The sequence below is a fragment of the Poecilia mexicana genome, unplaced genomic scaffold (genome assembly GCF_051168715.1).
Source record: "Poecilia mexicana isolate PSO_F unplaced genomic scaffold, ASM5116871v1 scaffold_16, whole genome shotgun sequence".
Taxonomy (NCBI): domain Eukaryota; kingdom Metazoa; phylum Chordata; class Actinopteri; order Cyprinodontiformes; family Poeciliidae; genus Poecilia; species Poecilia mexicana.
The window spans coordinates 13,335,089-13,359,074 of record NW_028263385.1 but is presented as its reverse complement, the minus strand read 5'-3'; the positions used below and the strand labels follow the sequence as shown (position 1 = coordinate 13,359,074).

General features: G+C 41.7%; 1 protein-coding gene across 1 annotated transcript; it reads left to right on the top strand.

Moving 5' to 3' along the window:
- The first annotated feature begins 3,367 nt into the window (after positions 1-3,367).
- On the top strand, positions 3,368-23,437 carry clcn1b (chloride channel, voltage-sensitive 1b). Its single transcript, XM_014993005.2, has 23 exons — positions 3,368-3,881; positions 6,184-6,409; positions 7,358-7,489; positions 7,626-7,754; positions 7,898-8,031; positions 8,402-8,479; positions 11,411-11,489; positions 13,475-13,600; positions 14,716-14,800; positions 14,953-15,054; positions 15,565-15,649; positions 16,587-16,742; positions 16,872-16,941; positions 17,032-17,142; positions 17,772-17,985; positions 18,073-18,206; positions 18,408-18,586; positions 19,927-20,011; positions 20,092-20,174; positions 20,468-20,512; positions 20,623-20,727; positions 21,888-21,974; positions 22,387-23,437. Exons 1-23 carry the CDS (start codon positions 3,855-3,857, stop codon positions 22,867-22,869), a joined length of 2,955 nt encoding a protein of 984 aa, XP_014848491.2. The 5' UTR covers positions 3,368-3,854; the 3' UTR covers positions 22,870-23,437.
- Positions 23,438-23,986: the final 549 nt, after the last annotated feature.

Genomic DNA, 23,986 nt, shown 5'->3' with positions numbered 1-23,986 from the left:
ATTTCGTCATGTTAAAAACCATAAGCAGAGGGAGGATTGTTTGACAGCAGATAGCGACTGTCGACGCATCAAGTCATTGCTAAGCAAGGCAGACAGTATCCAAACATGTTTGTAATAAGTTGAGTGGAAGGAAAAAGTGCAGTAGGAAAAGTTGGGGAGCTGAAAGGGATAATTAAAGCCTTGTGAGGATTGTGAAGTGAAGCCCATGCCAGGGTTTGAAAGAGATTCCTGAGGTGTGGGCTTGGGTCTGTAGTTTGTGCTTCCTGAGTTACCACTGACAGACATATCCAGAACTCTGAGTCGCCACGCTACCACGTTTAACCACTCCTGAACTAGTGATGTTATCAGAAATATGTTGAGTGGACCACATAGAAAAACTGAGCTGTTGCCTGCTCATCCTAAATTCTGTTTCCAGGTTAAAGTATATTTTGCATTTCAACAAGAAATCACGAAATGAGAATTTGGAGGAAGAATGTAGAGCAGTGGTGGTCACACTTATCCTGTCTGCTATGTCTTGGCTTGTTTTCATTTATTTCTGAGTTCATAGTTTTGATTATTTGTTTCCCGTCTTCTGCCTTGCTCGTTCTTAATTCGGTAAGCTCAACCTGCTGGTTTCTGTTTTACTTTAGATCAATCTGTTCTTGTTATTTTAGTTTGTGTTACTCGATGGCTTTGGATCCCGCATTGCTCACATCAAAACCACAGAGGCACAAATTTTGAGTTGCATGAGGTTCAGTTTCTGCAGTCAGTGGTGAATTGAGGAGGCACAACATCTGTTAGTGTTTTACTGACTCCAAGGTCAAAGCTGCTGTTCACTTTACAGAACTTCATCCTCTAAAGCTTTGCATAGATGCTGATTTAAGTTTCCAACAGCGCCTCCACCCTCCAGAAGTACCAACACCTGCTTTGAAGACCACAGTGGTCAGTGGGTTTGCTGCCCAGCAATGCAGCATATTTTACTGATAAAACTGCAGCATCGCAAGAGAAAGAGGAGAAACATCAGAACCAGCAGCACAGACTCGTATCAAACCAATCTGGACTTCTCCAAACACACAGTAGAGCCTCACGGTTACTGCTCTTATGAAGCAATCTAGTTTTTATAAGAACTTGAAATCTGTAATGCATCTGTAGACGAGTTTCTGTAATTAAATCAATTAATTAAATGAACCTTTCAGTGGCAGTCTAATTTATTGCTCTGAGCATGTAAATCTGACCCTAGTAAACTTCAAAACTAAAAAAAAAAACTATTTAAATTACATCATCAAACATTTAGTCTTGAGCTTTAGACATAATTGGTTCGGCTTCTCAAATAAATCTATAGAAGCGGACATGAAAATGGTATTTTTTCATAAAACACACTGGATGGTCACCACTGGGCATTTTCTGAGGAAATGAAAACAAGCATCACTTCCTACCAGCATCCGCAGAACATTCTAGTACTGTGGTTGAAGGTGTGTCAATGTACTGTCCTGCAGAAGACAGTGATGGGAACTGAGGACCATCGATTACCATCGAATTGATCTGATCTGGACAGATTCGTGTTCAGAGGGGAACACGGCTCTGAACGTTATCAGACTTCTTGTTCTCTCTACGTGTTGCTGCCATGAGGGGCATAACCACCTTATTTTTATGTCCATCAATTTCCTAATTTTTCCTTTAAAATAAGAAAACTCCTGTTTTGTTTTGTTGTATTCTCTCAGGTACACAAGTAAGTGAGATAAGGACATATTTGATTGAAAAATTGGTTGTGGAACTGAAGGCTGATTTATCTGCAACATCTTTGCAAAATGTTTTCTGTTGTTTTCTTCTTCTTCTTCTTCTTCTTCTTCTTCTTCTTCTTCTCCAGGCTGGTCCTCATCTGGATGCCGTGGCTCTGTGGAAGTGCAACGTCAAAGCTAGGCTGAGGCTGGAGTTTTGCTTCCACAGAGCCACTGGGAATATGAGAGCTTTTATACAGCTATGGGGTTTTAACGATGTACTGTGCACCATTTCTAATCAGGAAGAACTAAATTTTAACAAGCTGCTAATGTAAATATTTATTGTTTTTATTTGGTTTTCATTGACCTGGTTATTATGCAAGTTTATTGTTAAATCATTGTAAATAAATGTTTTGTTAAAAATCAAAAAAAAAAAAAAAAAAATCTTCTTCTTCTTCTCTATTGCTTGGTTTGTGTATTCACCCAGCTGGTGACTTTTCTCATGTTTTAAGCTCACACTGCACCATATTCTGTCATGATCAGATGCAAAAATTGACTGGAAAATCAGTGAGAAAAACCTATAAAGATGTTAGGAAAAATCTGATTGCTTGGCAGCAAAACAAACACTCCGAGATTGTTTCAAACTTTGTCTTTATTTATAAGTAAGCCTAAGGGGAATAGTGCATGATATTTCATTTTCTATCACTAATTAGACTTGCCAAAAACACAACCAAAGCAGTTCATTTCCTGTAAAAGTTTTTTTTTTTTCTTTCACTTTATGCTCCTAATGAGAGGTCCAAATGTCTGAGGTGAGCAGATACGACTGGCTGCCTTCATGTTTCCTCAGAGAAATTCAAGGGAGAAATTATTAAAACCACAAGGAGATATGAGGGAATCTTGTAGTGAAACAAATACGTGAAGGAAGATGACTGAGAAGAGAGACTTTATTTTGGGGCTGCGAGAGCCAAACTGTTGCAACATCGCTGTGACGTGGGAGAACATTTAGACAAAATGGTTACTGAATCACTGATATCAACTCGGTCCTGTGTTTTTCACTGTGCAATGAGCCTACAAGGTCAAACGCTGACACAACGAACACACAAGGCTGAGAGAAAAGCAAAGTGACCAGACGGGAATAAATCCTGACTGTGGCGGCCTTCTCACGCTGTCACCGGCTCATTTGTTCAACGTCTTACACTGCCTGGTAAAAGTATTCACATTCAGTGAACTCTTTTTTTTTTTTTACGCTTTGCCTTGTAACAAGCACAAACTTCGGGGTATTTGAACAGGATTTTATGAGATAGCTGAACACAGACGGGGCTTTTAGTGTGAAAAGGAAGGAAAATAGCACAGCAGGTCAGCTTTGCTCGTTGAAAAGCTGACCGTCTTCTCCGAGCCGAGTCAGGTTGAACGGAGAGCACGTCAATGTGAACGCAAGTTTTGACGTTTGGTCGCAGATTCTCAATTGTATTTAGTTCTGAACTTTGACTGCGCCACTCCAACACATGATTATGCTGTCCTCTAAAGAAGGGCTGAAAACTTGAAACATGTATAAGAGATTAGAAAGAGATCAGTAAACAGGAACAAGCCTGGTGTTGCATAAAGATTTGAGAAAAAAGAGCACAACTAAACCGAATTATATGAGAGCTCTCGCTAATTCATCAAAAGGCTCAACTACCATGAAAAACAAACTGATTTGCAGTCGTTTATGTATGAAATGCCAACCCTGTACCTTCACGGTACAAGAGGAAGTGTGAATTGATGAAGAGCTCAATGAGCCTTTATCGGATTTTTAGAGAACAACAAACTTCTTTAAAAAGGACCCAAATCTGTCGAGTAGATTCAAAACCAGCTGGCTGTGAAGCTCCACCATAAACTACTTCCCCAACGAAAACCCAACATAATGCAAGAGCCTTCTGCAGCCTGCTTTCCATTGTTTCAGAGCAGAAGGTAAAATGTTCAGCCGGTAGTTCTTCGTCCTGCAGGTTCCTGTTGTCGCTGTCCCTGGTTTCGGTGGCGCCTGGTGCCAGCAGCTGTTTGATGATGTTGATGGATTAGCGTTCCCATGTTAATGTGTAGCATATCAGTGTTGGTGGTGGTGAGCTCGTCTGCAGAATGTGATGAGAGACAGGACAGCACCAGAGCTGCTGCCACATCATGCTGAAGACAACTGATGAAGAACAGGTAAAACCCGCCATGACCAAAGGCTCCATGCAGACGGAGGCTGACTTTATTTAATTACTTTTATTCACCCTGAAAGGGGCTAAATGGTCTTTTTCTGACTCTTTTTTTTATTTCAATAAGGTGTAGAAATAGCTCAATACATTTCAGTTTTCATTCAACTATTTTTTATCTCCAAAAAGCTTCACTGCTCAGAGATGTTTCTAATTTGCTTGCATAAATGTAAAAACAGTCATTTTTACATTTATCTAATGACTTTTATGTCAAAATAAAAAATTCTCCATCGTTAAATTAGGTGTTAAATGTACTTTATTATTTCTCAATGCTAACTCCTTCTTGAGAAAAGATTGTTTTTCAACTATTATAAAATTTTTTATCATAGATTTGATTTTCTTTGCTCTGCGTAAAATCTGGCATTCATGTTTTTCCATTTTGGACATTATAGTCGGACACTTTGGGGCAGGACACGTCCAGCAACAGAGTGAATTCAGAAACTAGCTTGTCTTTTCCTTGTTGCTATTTCCTCTCAGTTCATGTTGGTGTGACACATATTTCACTTATTTCACTGTGGAGAATCACTCACTTAGTCTGACCGGCTTCAGCTTAGCATCTTCACAAGGTCTTTTGATTTTGTTCTGGGACTGATGCTCACATTTTCTACTAAAACACTTTCATTTCTGTGAGACAGCTGGACATTCCCATGGTGTTTATACTGCATTTAAACTGCTGAATGCATCTGGAAATTGTACCCCAGGACATTCACTGCTGATATCTTGTCTGATTTCTGTAGATTTTATACCAGGGAACAACATAGACTTATAATACATCCGCATAGGGCCTTCAGTTTACCCAAATGAAGAGAATTAATCATTAACTAATCAGAAATTACAGAGCTCATCATCTGGGTTTCCCAGACTGTTTAAAGATTGTTTTGATATTTGTTCCAGAATGTCTCCTGATATTTCTGGCATCTTGCAAACAGAAACAACTTTTGTTAATCCTAACTAATCTAAAATGAAGACATTTAGTCTGATTTAAAACAAGACCAAAAAAAAAAAAAACAGAAATAAAAACCAGATCCAAAATAATGAACGACGTTCAATGTTTCATTTTTTGTCCTCTGAACAAACTCCTGAGCTCATCTTCAATGCATCTTTGTGAAATGTTTACCGCTTTCACTCCGACGGCATCCGGACTTCAAAACGGTTGAAAACATCCAAAGTAAAACTGAGATTTCTAGTTGTGTAAGTAATCTCTTATGAGGACGAGTCTACTATCCTGTCAGGGATGCAGCTGATGTTCCGAATTACAGTTTGTGATTTGTGGTGTTTAACGAGATTTAAAATAACTCGCTAGACGATTTAGAGGCTTCAAAAGCCTGCGGCAGTAACTGCATGGCCACCTGCTATGTGGTGCATTCATGTATTAATTATAAACTTCTATATTAGTCACTTTGTCATGTGGTTGCAGTGAGTCAGTTATCACAGTGGGGCTGTTTGTTAAAGGACGGAAATCAGAAGACAATCTTTCCTAAAGAAAAAACTAAACAACTTGTCCCCGTCAGGCTGAAACTTCTCTCAGCAGATGAGCTCCCAGATTGTCCGTCTACCTTCATATTGCGACTTCATCGGGAAATTATGTGCTTGGAAGCTTAGAGTGCATCCTGCAGGGCCTCGTGCTTGGATGTGTCAGCTCTCCTTTCCTGTGTGAACATGAGACAGAAATGCGTGGCAGCCAGCCCTCCTTATGATTTTTTAGCTTGAGTGGTGGGATGCATGTGATCTGCAGGGGTTTGGTTGCAGCTCGGAGCCTCTGCAGTGTTTTTACGGCTCCTACGATTTTAACGAGTGCTCTGCAAACCGATCGCAAGGTGTCGTGTTTTCTGGCCCCAGCGTGTGTGCCAGGCCATAGGCGTTAAAGCAGGAGCGCAGTCGGAAGAAGGAGATGTGGCATGTGTTTTCTCCTCCAGGATCTCCTCCTCGGGCTCTTGTTCAGCCTCTTCCTCCACTCAGGGAGGGGTTTTTCCACTCTCCATGCCATATTTGTCTATTTTTGTCTGTCAAGGTATTCAGGCTGATGTGTATCCCTTTACACACAAGGCACAAAATCCACATCTCTTTCTTGTAATCCCAGGATTCACACTAGCAAATCTCCTTTTATTCCTCTCCAAAACCGTTTCCCCTTGGCTTGTGGATTTCGCCCAACTTTTTTTTTTACTGCTGCGTCCTGTTTTCTGCAAACAGAAGGTTTTCTTGGCAGTGCTTTTTGTTTCTCAGTGACCCTCGGTCTTGCCCCTGCGTTGCAGCTGTACGGGGAGTACAGGGAGCAGCTTGGAAACTTCGCCCGACGGGAGGCCGCCCGCCTGCTGACAGAGAGACAATGGAGAAGACAAGCCGGGGAAAACACCTCAGCCACGGGCCGCAGAGGCCTCGGCCGGCGGCATCACCTCCATCAGAACCCTGCCATCTTGGAGTCACATCAAAGCCACAACTCCTCCACCAAGAAGCCTCAGCCCTACTCCAAATGCCAGGGTGAGCAACGCCGGCGGCTTTTCCCGAACCTGCAGCCTCGTTGTCGTCGCTTTCGCTTTGCAGATTTGCCGTCTGTTTTTGGTGAAAGCAAAGTTCTGTAATCGCACAGCTCTGCCGTGACAGAGAGATTATTGTACAGCATCGGTTTCTGAATGCTTTGCACATTATGATTTTACATGCCACACGATAAGCTCATAAAATGTGATACAGAACTTTAATACCAGCAGGACTTAAGGTAGAATTTTAAGCCACCGATATCAGGATGACCGCGAGGAGCCGACACCGTCAGGAGGATGGAAAACAAAATGCACGGCTGTACATCACTCGATGTACAGTTTGAATCAGTAAATTAAAATGTGCTTTTGAATTCATTTCAGTTCAAATAAAATGTACAGTCGATTAAATATAATCGTTACTCGTATTACCCAAGGTTCTTCAAAGAGTTGTAGATGTTGATGGTTTCAGGAAGGAAGGATGGCCTGGAAAATTATGACCGCACATCCCATGAACACACCGTCTCCGGGGTGAAACATGGTGGTGGCAGCATCATGCTGTGTTGATACTCTTCTTCAGAAAAGACAGAGAAGCTGGTCAGAGATGGTGAGAAGATGGATGGAGCTAAAAACAGGGAGAACAAGTTAGATTTTCATTTGGAGTTTCTCAGTTTTTTTGTTTGTTTTTTTAACTAAAGCTGAGCAGAAAGTCTTGTTTTAGGTTCAACAAAATGAAATTTGACGCCTTAATATTTACTCTTTCTCGTTCTTTAGTTTGTATTTTATGCTTTCTTTAAAATTTCCTAAGCTTGCAAACAACTCAAATCATTTCAGGTTCGATGTTAAAATAATCCTGGAGTCCCGTTTTAGATCCAATTACCAAAATTGTAATTTAATCAGTTTATGCTTGCGGTAGATTTGAATGTGACTCAATAATTTCATGTCTCTGACCCAGACTGCTTGGCTCGAGTGAGGCGGTATATTGTGACGAAGATGGGGGAGGACTGGATATTTTTGATCCTTCTGGGCTTGACTATGGCTCTGGTCAGCTGGAGCATGGACTACGCCAGTGCCAAGAGTCTACAAGGTATCCCTGGTCACATTTACTCTCATGATTATTATTGTTATTCAATCTGTATTTTCATAATGGTTTCATCATGCCGCAGCACATATTTACCGTGTTTATTCTCACATGTCGTTGTTGCTTTTCTTTTGTGTTAAAGCCTACAAATGGATACATGGAGAACTTAAGGGCAATGTGCCGCTGCAGTACCTCGCCTGGGTTACGTATCCCATAATCCTCGTCGTTTTTGCCTCGCTCTTCTGTCATCTGGTTTCCCCTCAGGCCATCGGTTAGCTCTCGCCGTCTCTCTCTACCTCTCCTCTGTCTCCGTTTGTCTCGCCGTTTGAAGTTAGCAAAAACGTAACTTTGCTTTTACAGACGTAGCTGCAGTACTCTGTTCACCGTTTGGCGTTTTCTGTGTTTCGTTGACAGGTTCTGGCATCCCAGAGCTCAAAACCATCCTGAGAGGCGTAGTCCTGAAAGAGTACCTGACCCTCAAAGCCTTCGTAGCTAAAGTCATCGGCCTGACTGCTGCTCTCGGCAGCGGGATGCCAGTGGGCAAAGAGGTTAACAGACCCACTTCTTAACCTCTTTACCTTCAAGATTGCTCTGTCACCACACATCTATTATAGATCATCCTGTAGTCGTGTCTTTCTCTACCGCTCTTTCTGCTCTTTCTCTCCAGCCTGTGAGTAATAAATCAACTTCTGTCATTTTTCCCCTCACTCCCTCGCCTCACGGGACCGAGGCAAATTATTCAACGGAGTACATTCATTTTCTCCATTACAGTAACGGGACAGCTGTCACATCCAGCAATTACTCACTGATTTATCTGCTCTGATACCCGTCCCAGTCTGGATCCTCTTGTTTCACTGAAACTGGTCTGTGTGAAAGTCCGTCCAGTAACTCTGACCTGCTTGCTGTCTTCACCTCCAGGGTCCGTTTGTCCACATCGCCAGCATCTGTGCGGCGGTGCTGAGTCGATTCATGTCCATCTTCTCTGGCGTGTACGAGGTAAGCTGAAGCCCTGGCCAAGAAACTCCACTTTGATCAGCGAGTTTATTGAGAAACAGTCAAAATACCAAATTAGATGAGGAACGCCGGGTTTGTACGGTGCTTTGCAAAAGCATTCATACTTCTTGAACTTTTTTCCATTTTGTCATGTTACCGCCACAGACTGATTTTTGGTTTATGTGGATTTCATGTGACGGACTAAAGTCTGAAGCAGAAGGAATACGAGAAACATGTTTTTTTAATTTGAAAAATGTGGCATGTATGTTTGCTTGCTTATGTTCAAATTTTTGGCCCAAAAGCAAGAAGCTACGAGTGGAAAGCTTGAGCCAACCATTCCTAAACACGATGGTGCACACTTCATATTCTTTCCGCTTCACATTTATGTGCTGCTTTGTGTTGATTTACCACCAAAAATGCTAATAAAATACCATAAAGTTTAATCTTAATCTTAAATTTAATGTGACAAAATGTGCAGAGTCAAGGGTTTTCAATGCTTTTGCTAGGCACTGTAGTTTTCTGTATTGTTTGTGTTTTTATCGTCATTAAAGTTACAGGGTTCCCACTGAAGAGTCTGTTCTTGAATCTGTAAAAAAACTGTTTGTGAACACAACAAGTATACAGTTACACATATGGGTTCAGTAAGGATGAAGCAACCGGCACAAAGACACTAACTTTCTCCTGTGGCCTGATGACATTAACCTGAAAGATTAGTCCTAATGATCATCTTTAAATTCGGGGAAAACAAGAACATCCAAATGTGAATTACATGGGTAGGAGCATCATGTTGTTTGAGTTTTTGCTGCAGGAAGAACTGGTGCACTTCACAAAATAGATGTCATCACAAGGAAAGGACATATGTAAAAAAATATTACAGCAACATTCCAACATATTAGCCTAAGCATCCCACTAACTTCTTAGTAAAAGTCAACAAAGACAATGTTTTCAAGTGACCAAAGTTGTGAACTTATTCCTACATAAACTTGACCATAAATCTGACTCAGTTCCACCAGTTCTGTCAAGAAGAATGGGGGGAAAATTACTAGCAAGTTCTTGTGAGAAGCTATTGCGGAAGGACACCCAAAATGTTTGACCCAGGTCATACAGTTTAGAGTTTAAAGGCAATGCTACCAAATATTAATTCGATGTGTGTAAAGTTTTGAATTGAACTCATAAAGTTTTCTAGAAATAATGGAACAGGAATAATTGCATCTTTTAACCAAGGTTTATTTCAAGAGATTAAGAGATTGTTGCTGCTCTTTGTTGCTGCTTTGAGTTTCCTTCAGACTGACCAGCTAGCTTAAAATGGGAAACCTGTAATTGATTTTCCGTGTTTGTGTGTGTTTTGTCCTGCCCAGCTCCTGCTTTCCCCTTCCAGTTTGCCTTTGTTTTGATTGTCTCTCTCACACTTCGCCTGTGTTTGTGTCTGTATTAATAGTGTGACCATAATGTCTGGCATGTGTATTAACAGTGATCTCCCGTGTCCCCGTCTCCCTCTCTCCCCACTCTCCTGGTTCTGGCTCGCCCCTGCATGTTTGTGTTACGCCTAACCCCAGAGTGACATCCATAACAAGGACCTGCTGGTGTGTGCCTGTGCGGTGGGAGTGGCCACCTGTTTTGCCGCTCCTATTGGAGGCAAGTCTGACCAGCCAATCAGATACGAGTCTGCGGACAGCTTTGCTCTCCTGAAGAAACATCTGAAGCTCAGATAAGATATTTGACCTCTGTCTTCCTCTGTAAACATGGCACAGAACAAATAAAAACTTTAACCTCTTTAATCAGTAATAGCTCTGAACATTTCACTGTAACACTTTTGGAAGTATATGACTCTGGTTTTCTCTAAATAAATTACTCTAAATGCATCTCACCCCGTTCATAATTTGTAAACTCATGTATACAAACAGCTGCCAACTTAAACCCAAACTACAATCAATAGCCAGGTGTATTGATTATCATATACAATGGTTACCTCCAAATATTATGAGTTTATTACTAATAACTGTAATAATAAGTAATTAATGAGGGAAAAACTTTAATGGAAAAATCTCAGCTTGTGCCAGCAATAATTTTTTCATGTTAGAGAAAAAAAAAACTTTACTTTCCTAAATGATTCTTACCTGTCAGTATTTTTTTTTAATCCTTACCAGGAAGCGTTTTGTATTTAGATGTTAAATGAGGCATGTAGCTTTCAGTTTCTGAGCCTTTCTGACTGTTGAATGATAAATTTCAAGTCGTCTGGAAACAGATGCTCTCAGTTACTCAGGCAGTAACACTTGCTTCATTAAGTCATTGTTGATATCTTCCTGGCCTGGTATTGTGTAAACACCCAGCTGAACCCTACAGACTAGCAAACTGCCAAAACTTCTGCTCTGATGAGAAGCTGGCAGCTGCTGGTGATCATTTAGCTCCACCTGTCTGATACTTCCTCTCTTAAGGAAGCAGCAACAGTGTGTGTGGTTTTTCTCACGACTGTTTTTCATGTCTAAACAATGAAAATATGAGTTTTTGTTCAATCCAATGTTGATCACGATGATTTGAAGTGTTTCAAGTCTGCTGTTTGTTGCATGGACCTAAATCTGAAGGCGATGTTGTTATTTGATGCAGTTTTTCTAAACACTGCGCATCCTTTTCTTTATATCTTCTCTTGCTGCTTTGTTTCCTCTCCCTGTCAGTTTTTATCACACTATAGTGAGCATTATTTATTCACTTTCTTCCATTTTGCTCCCTCACTGTCATTGTTCTCCTCCCACCCCACCCCTGTGGTTCTCCATCCTGTTCTCTCCACCTTGATCTTTTATTCCTTTTTCCCTCCAACTTACTGTCCTGTCTTACTTCCAACTGTCATCCTAATTTTCTCCCCGTATCATCTCTGGGCTTTCATCCCTGTCTCACCTCTTTACCTCCCTCCTCTCCCTCTGTTTTCTGTGTCAGTAGAACCCATATGGTTACACAGATATACTGACTGTCGGCTGTGCCGTGGGGGTGGGATGCTGTTTCGGCACTCCACTAGGAGGTACTGTACAAACTTCACTCTGTCTCTCGTTCTGAACCGTCTCGCCAATCTTGTTTTTTTGTGCTGCCATAAAAACCATAAAAAAGCCATAAAAACAACAAAAACTCTTTTAGATTCTGAACACAAAGCTCATATGGTAAAATATAAAAAAATATTTATGTAGTTTAAAGGAAGTTAATGTAATTGTTTGGAAGTTCATTAAATAGCCCCTACTTTTGTCCTACACTTTGAACCATGCGGCTTGTATCCCGGTGCGGCTTTTCTGTTGATTTTTCTTCAACCACCAGGGGGCGCTTTAGCAGGAAGTGAATCATTGGGAGTCAAAATTGGAAATCAAAGAAGAAAGTGCTTATTTTCATTTAGAACAAGCACATGCTATAGCTGCAGGCACGACGGAGAAATTTCTTCAAACTCATATGATGCAGCTTTTAAGTTCAGGATTATCGATCTGGCAGTACAGGAGGGAAATAGAGCCGCTGCTCGGCGTGAACGAAACAATTTTGGAGACGGAGAACTGCGTCCTTAGTAAATCCAGCAGATTTATTAGGACGCAGCCCTCTGCTGCCCTCTGCTGGGTCCTCATGGAAAACCGAGAGTGCGGAGATACCAGCGGCCTGGCGCGGCTTATATGTACGTTTCCTTTTTTTTTTTTTTTTAATTTGTAGCTGCGGCTTATAGTATGGTACGCTCTTTAGTCCGGAAAATACGGTATGTTTTTGCTTTAAAATATATCTTCTTATATAGTTATCAAAAACAGTAAGAATATCTGTGTTTGGTCGGTGTGTTGGTGAAACATTGCGTCTTGACAATAAATCCAACACAGGGGAGAAAATTTACTTTATATAAAAATACAAATACACATATAAAAGTAAGGAAATCTGATTTAAAATAAGACACCTACATCTATTTAAATGAAAATAAAATCACACAGATGCATCCTGCTTGGTGCATGTCATTGTCGTTTTGAAAAACATTCGTCCAATTTAAACCTCAGGCATTTAGTTTGGTTGTTGAAGTGAGAAAAAAATCAAACTTTGAGCTCTACAGAGCCGCATCAGGCTTTCGGAAACATAATTCCAGCAGCTTTTGAATCTGGTAATGATCTCAATAGCCCCTGAAATGTTATAATATTTGAACATTTTAAAATAAAGAATTAAATATTTAATCAGGTGCGCTAATTTCCTCACATCACTGCACTATTGGCAAAATTCCAATAGTTAGGTCAGATCAGTCATGTTTTATCTATAATCATGAGTGTTAAATGCAATTTGTTTTCCAATTATTTTATTGTGAAAATTTACTGCAACTAACTTGGGTAATTTGGACTCAAGCTTTCTTGAAATCCATAATTACAAAAGATTTACTCACTTAATTAGTAAAACACAAAACCTTTAGCAGAAATCCTCAGTTTTTAATAGTTTGCTCAAGTATAAATAAACGTCTCCTATTATTCAGTAGTTTGCAATTGTCTTGTGCAGAGCTCTGCCTCAAACGTCTTGAAGGTTGTTGGATGTGACTGCAGCTGCATATTTAAGCTCAGCGTCAGGCTGCAGGATGAATTTGGGACTGATTACATGCCTCTCTGATGGTGGATGGCGGATAAAAGTCTGTTTATCCAAAATGTATGAAACTTCTGGACACGTTCTAAGGCATAAAAAATTCAAAACCTGGCGTACTCTGGCCTTTAAATATATTTTCGTCCCTGTACAATGTTCAGTTGTTTTTGGTTAATTCACTGTGTTTCATGTCTCATTTTGCTTTTCTTTTGTGTTTGTGTGCTACTCAGTGTAATTACTTTTATATGTGTGTTTGTTAACTCCCCACTGTACTCTTGTTGAGTATAATTACTAGTTTCTGGACTCATTCTGCTACTTTAAACTAATCTCTGTCTTTTCTCACCTTCTCTTTCCCCTCTCCCAATTACCTCTCCATCCATCCTCATTTTCTTCCTCTCTGTAATCCCTCCTTCCCTCCTCCCTCACCAGGGGTGCTGTTCAGTATTGAGGTCACGTCTACCTACTTTGCTGTGAGGAATTACTGGCGGGGATACTTTGCTGCTACATTCAGTGCCTTCATATTCAGGGTGCTTTCTGTGTGGAACAAGGATGCTGGTGAGAAGCTAACTCCACACAAACACACAATCTGCTGTGGAAAGACCGCTGAGGTTGCATTTCACACACAAAAAAAAATGTTGAGCATGGCAGCTAAGTATAATTTGCTTCTTTAGATAAAGCTTAAACTTTTGAAGTCATCGCTCATCCTATAAAAGCACTTCAGCAGCACCATCCAGTATTTAAATCATGCTGTTTGTTTCTCTGAGAAACAAAATGCCAACATTTAAAAAAGGTTAAGTACGTTTAACATTTCACAGACTTTAAGTCCATACTTTGTAGACTTTGCTTTTACAAAGATGCACATATTTGAACCTCATTAAATGCAGTTTGATCATTAAAGCTAATCTTGTTCATAAACTTGGACATGTTTGGGTATTTTTTTCTAAAACATTACACAGACAAAACATCGACCTGCTTTATTATTGGCACTCTTAGAAGAAGCTGCATTCGAAATCCTTAAAGTTGTTTTGGAGACTTATTGGCCCTCAGGCACCATTTTCTCTTCAGCTATTTAGCAATAAACTTTTTATCTGCAGCTCTGGAAAAAAAATCAAGAGGCCACTTAAAATGATCAGTTTCTCTGATCTCACTTTTTATAGGTTTATGTTTGAGTAAAATTCTTTTTTGTTCTATGAACTACTGACAACATGTCTCTGAAAGTCGAAGCAAAAAATTTGGTATTTATTTGCAGAAAATGAGAAGTGGTCAAAATAAAAAATATGCAGTGCTTTCAGACTTCAAATAATGCAAAGAAAACGAGTTCATATTAATTTAGAAACAATAAAGCTAATGTTTTAACTCAGGAAGAGTTCAGAAATCAACATTTGATTGAAAAACCAGGAGGCTGTCAATGGGCTTCAGTGCGGTCGGCTCTTAATTCTTTCCAGAGCTGAATATTCACTAGACTATCACTCTTGAATTTCAGAAGCTGCTGCGTTGCCATGTCTATTTCTAACCCTGCTTGCTGCCCTATAATCAAAACTTCACTTCAAACTTCATTGTGTAAATTGTCCTCTAAATAGCAATGAGTAGAGAAGTAGCTGCTTGCTGTAATTGTCTCTATTGTTTAACTCTTTTTTGTTATGCAATTATTTTTGTTCCACTTTTCTCAGTCACAATCACAGCTCTATTCAAAACCAACTTCAGGATGGACTTCCCCTTTGACCTGCAGGAGTTACCGGCATTTGCAATCATAGGGTGAGGATGCTTTTAATGCTTGTACATGTGTGTTTTGTTGCAAACACTATATTTTTGAGTATTTAACCTTAATATGTTGTTATAAAATGGACTTTGGACTCTTGGTGAACTCGTCCATGACGTTTAAACTCGAAGTTTTCTTCATGTTTTAGGATCTCTTGCGGCTTTTTGGGAGCGTTCTTTGTTTACTTAAACAGACAGGTGGTTCTCTTCATGAGAAGACCAACAGCTCTCACACGCTTTCTAACCAAACAGTAAGATCCCAACACACACACACACACACACACGCACACACGCACCCCCACACACACACACACACACACACACACACATAGTGTACAGATGTTGCTCTCCCTGGCGCTGCAAATGACTGCGGCGCTCGGCTCTAAAACTGCAGTGATTCTTGCAGAAATGGTTTCCCTAAAACGGAAACCATTTGTGCATTTAGATCCATTTTCTCGTAATGTGTCTCAGCTCTGCTCTCTAAACTCATCAGTCTCACAAAACTGGCCAGGAGAGAAGCAAAGCCTTAACAACCTTACACTCAGTTATTCACTCAATGGGGAGATTCACTTATCCTCTGAGACTATGCAGTCAGGGAACATGAGGCTTCGCCATTAGGGAGAAGTGAGCTGCAGCGCCAGGAGACTCATGCAGTCAGCACTGGTTACAAACAGACGCTAATTTAAATGACGTGCAGTGCAGTTGGTATCTGAGAATACGATGTTCCTCCTGATGAGTCTGTGTTTGTGTACGCGTTGCAGTCGTTTGATCTACCCAGGAGCGGTGACGCTGATCATCGCCACCTTCACGTTTCCTCCTGGGTTTGGGCAGTTCATGGCTGGAGAGGTGAGATGCAAACTCACTTTTTTTCATTCTAATTTTTAACTATGTTTCTATCTAAAACAGAGACACAAAGGTAGAGTGTTGGGCTGATTAGGTGCGTATTAGAAACACAGATTGAAATGCTGAAAATGTTGGTATCCATCCATCCATCCACTCCTTTTTCCTCTCTCCCTCCCTCCTGGGAGGGCATCCATATCTGAAACAACTCCACAGGAATGTGTTCAGGGGGCAGCCAGACACTGAAACCACATCACTTTCTCTAGGCTTCATAGCGTTTTAACCACTTGAAAGACTTTAAAGGGGATCTATGATGCAAAATTCACTTTTTGCATGTTTCTCTTCTTCCATTGGATTTCTACTTCTAAAAAAAAAACTACCTAGCCGCATTTTTCTTAGCAATAAGTTAATGTTTACTCTTGTCTGGAAACTGAGCTGTTTCAAAAATCTCCCGTTTGATGATTTACCATTGACCGGCACTGCGCCGCTACCTAGCAATCACAATTGAGCTCAACCCAAGTGGAGCTCAAGCACATTTAGTGAGCTGGTTTTACTGCTGTATGCGCTGTACAATGGCTGCTGGAAAAGACAAGTGTTTTGCTGTTGACTTACAATATAGAAACCACTTGCTGCATTCTTGTTGGTTGTGCAGGAGGCTCCACTTCTGCTTTTTAAAGATGTTTTAAAGGCAAGCGTAAATGTTGAGTTGGGGGCATGGCCAGCAGCAACTTATTTGGATTTGAAGTGACAAGAGTCTTTAAAACAGCTCATTCTGAAAGTAGCTCAGTAAAATCTCATGAGGATTTTCTGCAAAAACTGCAATGAACATGTTTCATGTTACCAATCCTAACCTGTTCAAGGAAACATAATAGGTCACCTTTAATGTAATAAAAGGCTTTTATTACTGACCATTTTTCCTGTCTTCATATCTCCGCTCTGACAGCTGATGCCCAGAGAGTGCATCAACTCTCTTTTTGATAATTTCACCTGGACCAAAATCTCCGACCCGGCTGCTGCCCCCGGCCTCGGCCGCTCCGCCGCTTGGCTGCATCCTCATGTCAGTGTCTTCCTCATCCTTCTCCTCTTCTTCGTCATGAAGGTATCTTCTCCTTCCTTTTCACTGCGCGTGTGAGGTGTTGCATTCAAAGAAACGACATAAATTGAAACCAGTAAACCTGCTGGGACTGACTGGGCTTTATCCCACCTTGATCCTGCCTTTGTCCTGTAGTTCTGGATGTCAGCAGTTTCCACCACGATGCCTATCCCCTCTGGCGCCTTCATGCCGGTCTTCATTTTGGGTAAGAGGATTTCGTAACGCGAGTGCAGTATCTGACGCTGAGCTTCTGTTCAGTTTGTCTTTACCAGCGTGCCTTATCTCTCTCCTCAAGGAGCTGCTTTCGGCCGCCTCGTTGGGGAGATCATGGCCACTCTTTTCCCGAACGGGATACTGTTCGATGGCATAGTTTACCGCATCCTGCCAGGAGGCTACGCTGTGATCGGTTAGCCTCTTGCTCCTCACATTTACGCACTGAGATTTGCAGGTCTCAAGAGGTTTAGTGGCAAAGTTAGAGTTTTCTTTAAATAACCTGGAATTTATACACTTTATTTGGATATTTATATTTAGTGATATGACCCATTTGCCATTAAGACAGTCAGATTTCACTTCGACTAATAAATATCATAACTTTTTGATCATCAGATAAATTTGCTGAAATGTGCTACACAAATACTCTTCACTTGACATAAAACAAGGTTTGGCTAGGATAGTTTTCCCCTTAATAAATTAATGTATTTAATGACCTGAACTATTTAAAATGTGCAAAGATGCAAAAATCTACTAAAGTGAACAAACTTGTTCATGACGGTGAATTTACTTGTATTTGTACCACTAAAAAATGCTTCAGATTTCTATTTTGTCAAATCTGTATTTTTTACTAAAATCTTCAAAAGTTCGCACCGTTTAACTATCTCTGGTGCACCTTGTTAAAAAATTTGAGATAAAAATGTGACGCTCTGAATAAATGCTTTTAAATAGTTTGAACAAATGTTACCGATGTGTAATTCCTTCATAATCTAAATGCCACTTTTCCATGTCAAGTTTATCACGGTTTGGTCTGGTTTGCGATAGGAGCGGCGGCCATGACGGGCGCCGTCACTCACACGGTCTCCACGGCGGTAATCTGCTTCGAGCTGACTGGTCAAATCTCCCACATCTTACCCATGATGGTGGCGGTCATCCTGGCCAACATGGTGGCCCAGGGTCTGCAGCCGTCTCTGTACGACTCCATCATCCAGGTCAAGAAGCTGCCCTACCTGCCTGAGCTGGCTCTCGGGCACATCAGGTGACGTCTGGGGCTTTTATTTCAGCGTAGTCAGGCTTTGAAAGAAGCACGGCGTTTACTGTAGTGTGGCTGCTTTTCTTTTCACAGCAAGTATAATATCTTCGTGGAGGACATCATGGTGCGCAAAGTGAAATTCCTGTCCTCCCAATCCACTTTTCGGGAATTAAACCACCTGTTGGAAAGCACAACGTTGAAAACGATCCCGCTGGTTGACTCTAAAGGTAAGGCGACCCACACTTTCCTTTTAAAGGCTTAGTGTTAAAGTATTAGACAAGCCATAATCCGTGCTCTCTCCATAAAGCTCAGTCTGATTCACCTTTAGTCAATTTCCAGGCTTTATGCTCCGCCAAGGTAACTTCCCTCTCACAGCCATGAGAGTAAAGTCAATACTTTTATAAAAAAAATGTTTTGCTTTCCTGCAGAATCCATGATCCTTCTTGGCTCGATTGAGAGGACGGAGCTTCAGGCTGTCTTAGACTGGTGGCTCTCTCCAGAAAGACGAGTCTTTGAAAGAGGTCCCAGTTCACCGGGCCAAGGCTCCAAACTCAGCTGGGAGTCCTTCAGTTTCGTGGATGAGGAGGGAGAAGAAAGCAGTGACAAGGTTTAAGGAATACATTGCTTGTGCAAAACTTTTAAGCCTTAAGTTATTTATATTCTGAGATAAGGAGCCAGAAATTCTTGTAATCTTTTAAAGTGCTCTTGGCTGCCTCTCTGATTAAAGCTCTCCTGTCAGACCTGGCAATTTATGTGAGAGGCCATGTCTTTGTATGGTTGCAGTTAGCCCATATCCTACCTGTCAATCAACGGGTACTGCGCCGTTACCTAGCAACCACAAACTGAGCCCAGCCCATCACCTAGCAACCCAAGTGGAGCTTCAGCACAATTTGGTCAGCTGGTTTTATGGTGCGTTCACACCAAACATGTTACATGTGCAAAAAAACGCGTCAAACCCTTAAAGTTCGACACGTGTGCACTTTGGATGCAGACGCTCCATATTTTGCTACGCCTAGCATTTCGCACGTCAGGTGCATCTGGTTTACATTCAAAGTCTATGTTGAGGCATGTTAAGGGGGTGTTGAGGGCGCGTCAGACACATCAAAATCACTCTAGTCGTTGTTTTCCATTGCCAGCCTATTTGTCGGATACGTTGGACGCTCCTGACACGTCAAATGCTCCAGACGGTTCAAATTGCGCCACGCTAGACACAAGAAACGCGCCGCAACGGCCCTGAATGCGCCTCCACACAGACTTTGAATGTAAACCAGTCGCGCCTGATGCTCAAAACTCGTTTGGTGTGAACGGACCATTGCTGTTCTAAGTGCTGCACAATGGCTGCTGGAAAAGACAAGTGTTTTGCTGTTGACTTACCATCCTGAAACCACTTACTGCGTTCTTGTTGGTTGTGCAGAAGGCTCTGCTTCTGCTTTTTAAAGATGCCTCACTGTATAATTGCGCATGTGTTTTCAGCCATTTTGACGCCCAACGTAAACGTTGAGTTGGGGGGCGTGGCCAGGAGCAGCTTGTTTGGATTTAAATGGACAAGATGCTCAAAACAGCTCATTCTGAATAGGCAGAACTGAGCAGACTAAAATCTCATTATCTAAGAATGATTTTGTAAAAAAAATGCAATGAACATGCACCTAACACTGATTTAGATGACTTCTTATGGTAATTTTATTCAGGGGTATCAGTGAAAGGGGGTGAATGCAAATATGTGCCAAACCATGCATTGTTTTCCCTCAACTTCACAACTTTGGACTATTTTGAGGCAGTATAATGCTTTAGGAAATACTTTGAAGTCTGTGGTTGTGAGGGGACAAAATGTAAAAAAAATACATTTACAATGTCTAATTAGAAAATTACACAATGTTGAACACCTAGCATCACCTGATTTGGCCCCTAAATTGACCAAACACAAACTAATCATGTTGCAACCCTCAGGCTGTCTCTCCTGTGCAAGAAGGATGTAACGGACCCATCCCGGCCCCAGGCCCCCAGGAGCCGGCCACCAACCACACAGGATCAGGTGAAACGGCATTTCCACCAGTTCGTCCGTCACACGTCAGTCTGTCCTCTCTGACACGCGTCTCCCTCTCGTGTTCTCAGACAAACGCAAGCTGTCGTCTGTCAGGAGGACCCTTCAGAGACTCTTCTCGTCGTCGTCCTCGTCAGGCCAGACCGAAACTCAGGTTCCTTAAGATCAGCGGACACGCACACACATCACTTTGACGTTGGCAGCTCAAAGCAGCAGGGCATCGGTGATCTGCTGTCAAGCTGGCAGCGACAGCAAAGATGGGGTTATCAGTCCAGCCTGGCAGCATGAGCCAGCCTCACTAATGTGAGAAGAGCGCAGCATGAAGCATGTAAAACAAGGACTGACATCTCTGCATCAGCTGAAACCTTGAAACCACCAGGGGTATCTCATTATGTGCTCAAACTGCTCATTGGCCGGTCCATCATCTGTTCCTCCTTTCTCTTTCAGGAAGACGTGCCTCCTCCACTCACTGACACCATGTCCCCCGAGGAGGTGCTGTACGACACTGATTCACCGGCCACACAGCTAGCAAAGAGCCAACAAACCAGTGTCCTGATCAATAATCTGTGTGTGTCTCTCTGCTTTGTGATTGGCTGGTTCAGATCAAAGCTTGGGAAGAGGAAGAGCTGGACAAACCAGTCGACATGGAGGAGATACGCATAGACCCCTCCCCGTTTCAGCTGGTGGAAAGGACGTCGTTGCACAAGGCAAGAGCTGCGAAAACCCCATGGACGGTGACATGCATGAAGGAAAGCTGTGCATTTTCACACCAACTTTTAGGACACAAAAGTAAACTTATTTAGGCAACAAAAACCCTCAAAGCTCCTCTTTTGTCAATTGAAACTGTTTAATTGAGAGAAAATTGACACGTTAAAAAAAATAAAACATTTCTTAATCACAAATAAGTGCCAGAACACAGAAAAGACGTCGGCGAACTGGACCTGTTCGGAGCTCTTAGGTTAAATAAGTTGCTCTGGATACGATTCACATTACTTCCTGTAAAAGTGAAACATATTTTTAGATTTTGATATAACAGAAGTTCTTGATCTAATCTGAGTGAACTTGAGTTATTTTATTCAAAGTAATGAGCCACACTCAGACTTACTTCACAAGATTTGCAGGTATTATCTTGGAGAAAACTGGGTTTTACCAACTCAGATGTTATGAAAATAAATCTGTCACACTATATATAAACTTTTAAGCTCACTAATTTAGCTGTAGAAAAAAGAAGAAACCAACAAAAACATTGAGAATCAATCATCTGCTTTATAAATATGTGCTGATTTGTGTTGGTCTTTCAGATAAAATTCCAGTAAAACTGGCTGAAAGTTACAATATGTGAAAAATAATATGCATTTGGATTGAACAATTTATTGCCATAAAACGAGTGAAAAAGTGACAAAAGTCTAAATAAAACTAAAGAATGTGGAAACCAACCGATCGCAGCATTTCACATTGCGCAAAGCTGTGTTTGCTTCAGAGACGTTTAAAGTTTTTGAGTCAAAAATAAAAAAAAATAATAATAATCAAATGAATCAATCTTTTTTCAAAATCTATAAGAAATATGAAACAAATTGTTAACAAACTGAAAGTTCAGTATCAAAGGTAGAGATGATGTGGGGAGTGCATTCCTCTTTTTTTCCTGACAGTTTTATGAAGGTGGGGGAAAGTGAAGGAAGACTTTTAGTACGACAGGCTGTTCACTGAAAAGGCTGTCAGGAGAACGCTAAATGAACTTAATGCTGTCATATGATGTGTTTTACCTGTAAACAAATTGTTTAGCAGTTCAGTCACGCAGGGTCAAAACTGTCACTGCGCATCTTATTTATCACTGACTGGGTGTGTCCTCCTCCCTGTCGTTACTCAGACACACACTTTGTTCTCCCTGCTGGGTCTCAGTCACGCCTACGTCACCAGCATCGGGAAGCTGGTGGGAGTCGTGGCACTCAAAGAGGTAAAGTCACTCCGTTTTGCTTATCCGCATCGTTCTTTTGTCGCCTTTCGTGGTCGTGTGGCATCGGAGTGAGCTCTGATGATTTGTGGGCAGCTGTGGTGCCTCATGCTTTACAAGTACATTTCAGTGAGTGAGAATATGATCAGAAAGGTAGTTTATTTGAGTAATTTAGTTTAAAGGGGATCTATTGTGCAAAATTCATATTGTGCATGTTTTTATTTTTCCATTTTCACTTCTAATCTCCTGTGTATGACATGTGACTTTCACTTTTTGAATCAAGTTACTGAAATACATAAAAATCTCACCCCTCATCTGTTCAGATGCTCACTTTCCTGATCACATATTTTCACTGTTGCCTCCCGATTCTTCTCCGTGGGGATTCAAACTCTTTTACTTTTCCCTCATCTTACAGCTGCAGAAGGCCATAGAGGGCTCGACTCGCAGCGGCGTGCGGCTTCGTCCCCCTCTGGCCAGCTTCAGAGACGCCAGCAGGAAAACCAAGAAGCATCAGCCTCCCTCGTCCTCCGCCGCTTCCTCACCCACGCGGGACAGAGACCTGTGGGGAGAGGGGAGCCGAAGAGAGAGCGAGATGCTGAGGAGGGAGTCCAGGGACAATTCCCGGGGAAAGACTCCATCTCTTAGAGGAGCTCCCGGGTCTGAAGCGGTCCCCTCGCCTCCCGGCAGCGCGGGGAGCAGCAGCGGGAGCAGCAGCGGGAGCTCCGCCAAGGCGAGAGGAGCAGAAGGAGTGTCTCAGGAGGCTGCGTCCCCTTCAACTTCCTCCTCCTCATCCTCTCCGTCGCCTCCCATGTCCCCCGTGTCACATACGAGCCCAGTCCTCACACTGTCCTCCCTGCAGGAGGAGAGGGAGAGCGAGGAGTCGGATGAACAATTGTAAGAGAGCCAGGGAGGAAACGTGGAGAAGGAACTTTACTTTTTTTTTGTGATTTCACTCCTTCTCGTCAGAGACAGAACAGTCTGAACAGAGGAGTCGAGCTTCCTGTAGCCCTTAACGACTCTCAGCCACCGGGACGAACTGGTTTACACGAACCCGTCTTGAAACGTTTAGTCCTGGATAGTTTTTATTTTGTTCTATTTTCACAGAAATCTCACTTTTTCACTTCTGAGTCTCAGGTGTCTTCCTGTTTCCTTTGAACTGCAAACAGCCACAAATCACGGATGTTTCGCCTCCGTCCAAATCCGAGGTGGATGGAGATGAATCTGTTCGGTTCATTATGTACATGTGAGCTATACTGACAGCTATGAACTGTGCAATAATGAATTAATTAAAAACTGATTTAATTTGGCCAAATGGTCAAAGAGATCATGCATTTAAAGTTAATTGATTTTTGTAAAAGCACATTTAAAACGCTAAAATAAATTCACCTTATATGTTAAATATTCAAATCATTGTTACAAGTTTCTAATTTGTAAAAAAATGAATAAATTCTTATATTGTCTATTAACTAATTTGAGTTATGTAGAGCTGAGTTGGTGCGCTGCAAATTGCAAATATTTAGTGACACTTCTGCTGTCCACCGTTGTTTTTTACCTGCTTTTCTGAAAAGAAAAAAAAAATCTACTCCTGAAAAAAACATGAAGATTTCTAAGCCATGATGGCTGCTGCTGTGGATGGAGAAGAAGACGCAAATGACGTTGGTTCTCCGAATTCAAATTGCCGCATTTTGTCACCCCCGAGAGAGCCTGTGTGCGCTCTCAGAGCATGCAGATGGGATTGTGGAACCAAATGGGGCGTGGCTTATTAACCATCCTCAGGCAAAAAAATTATTCTGCAACCTCCTCGTATCATTATCTGAATCTGCAATGGCGTCTCACTCTTACAGCTCACTCTGCGTCTGTGACTGATGGCCTCCTGACGAGGATCAGGGGTGTAAAATATGTGGGCTGACCTCAACACCCTCAATCTGTGGCAGGAGCTTTCAGTTTGCCATTAGATGTAAAGAACATATGCAGACAAACAGAAAATTATCTTAAAGGGGTCACATTCATGTTTC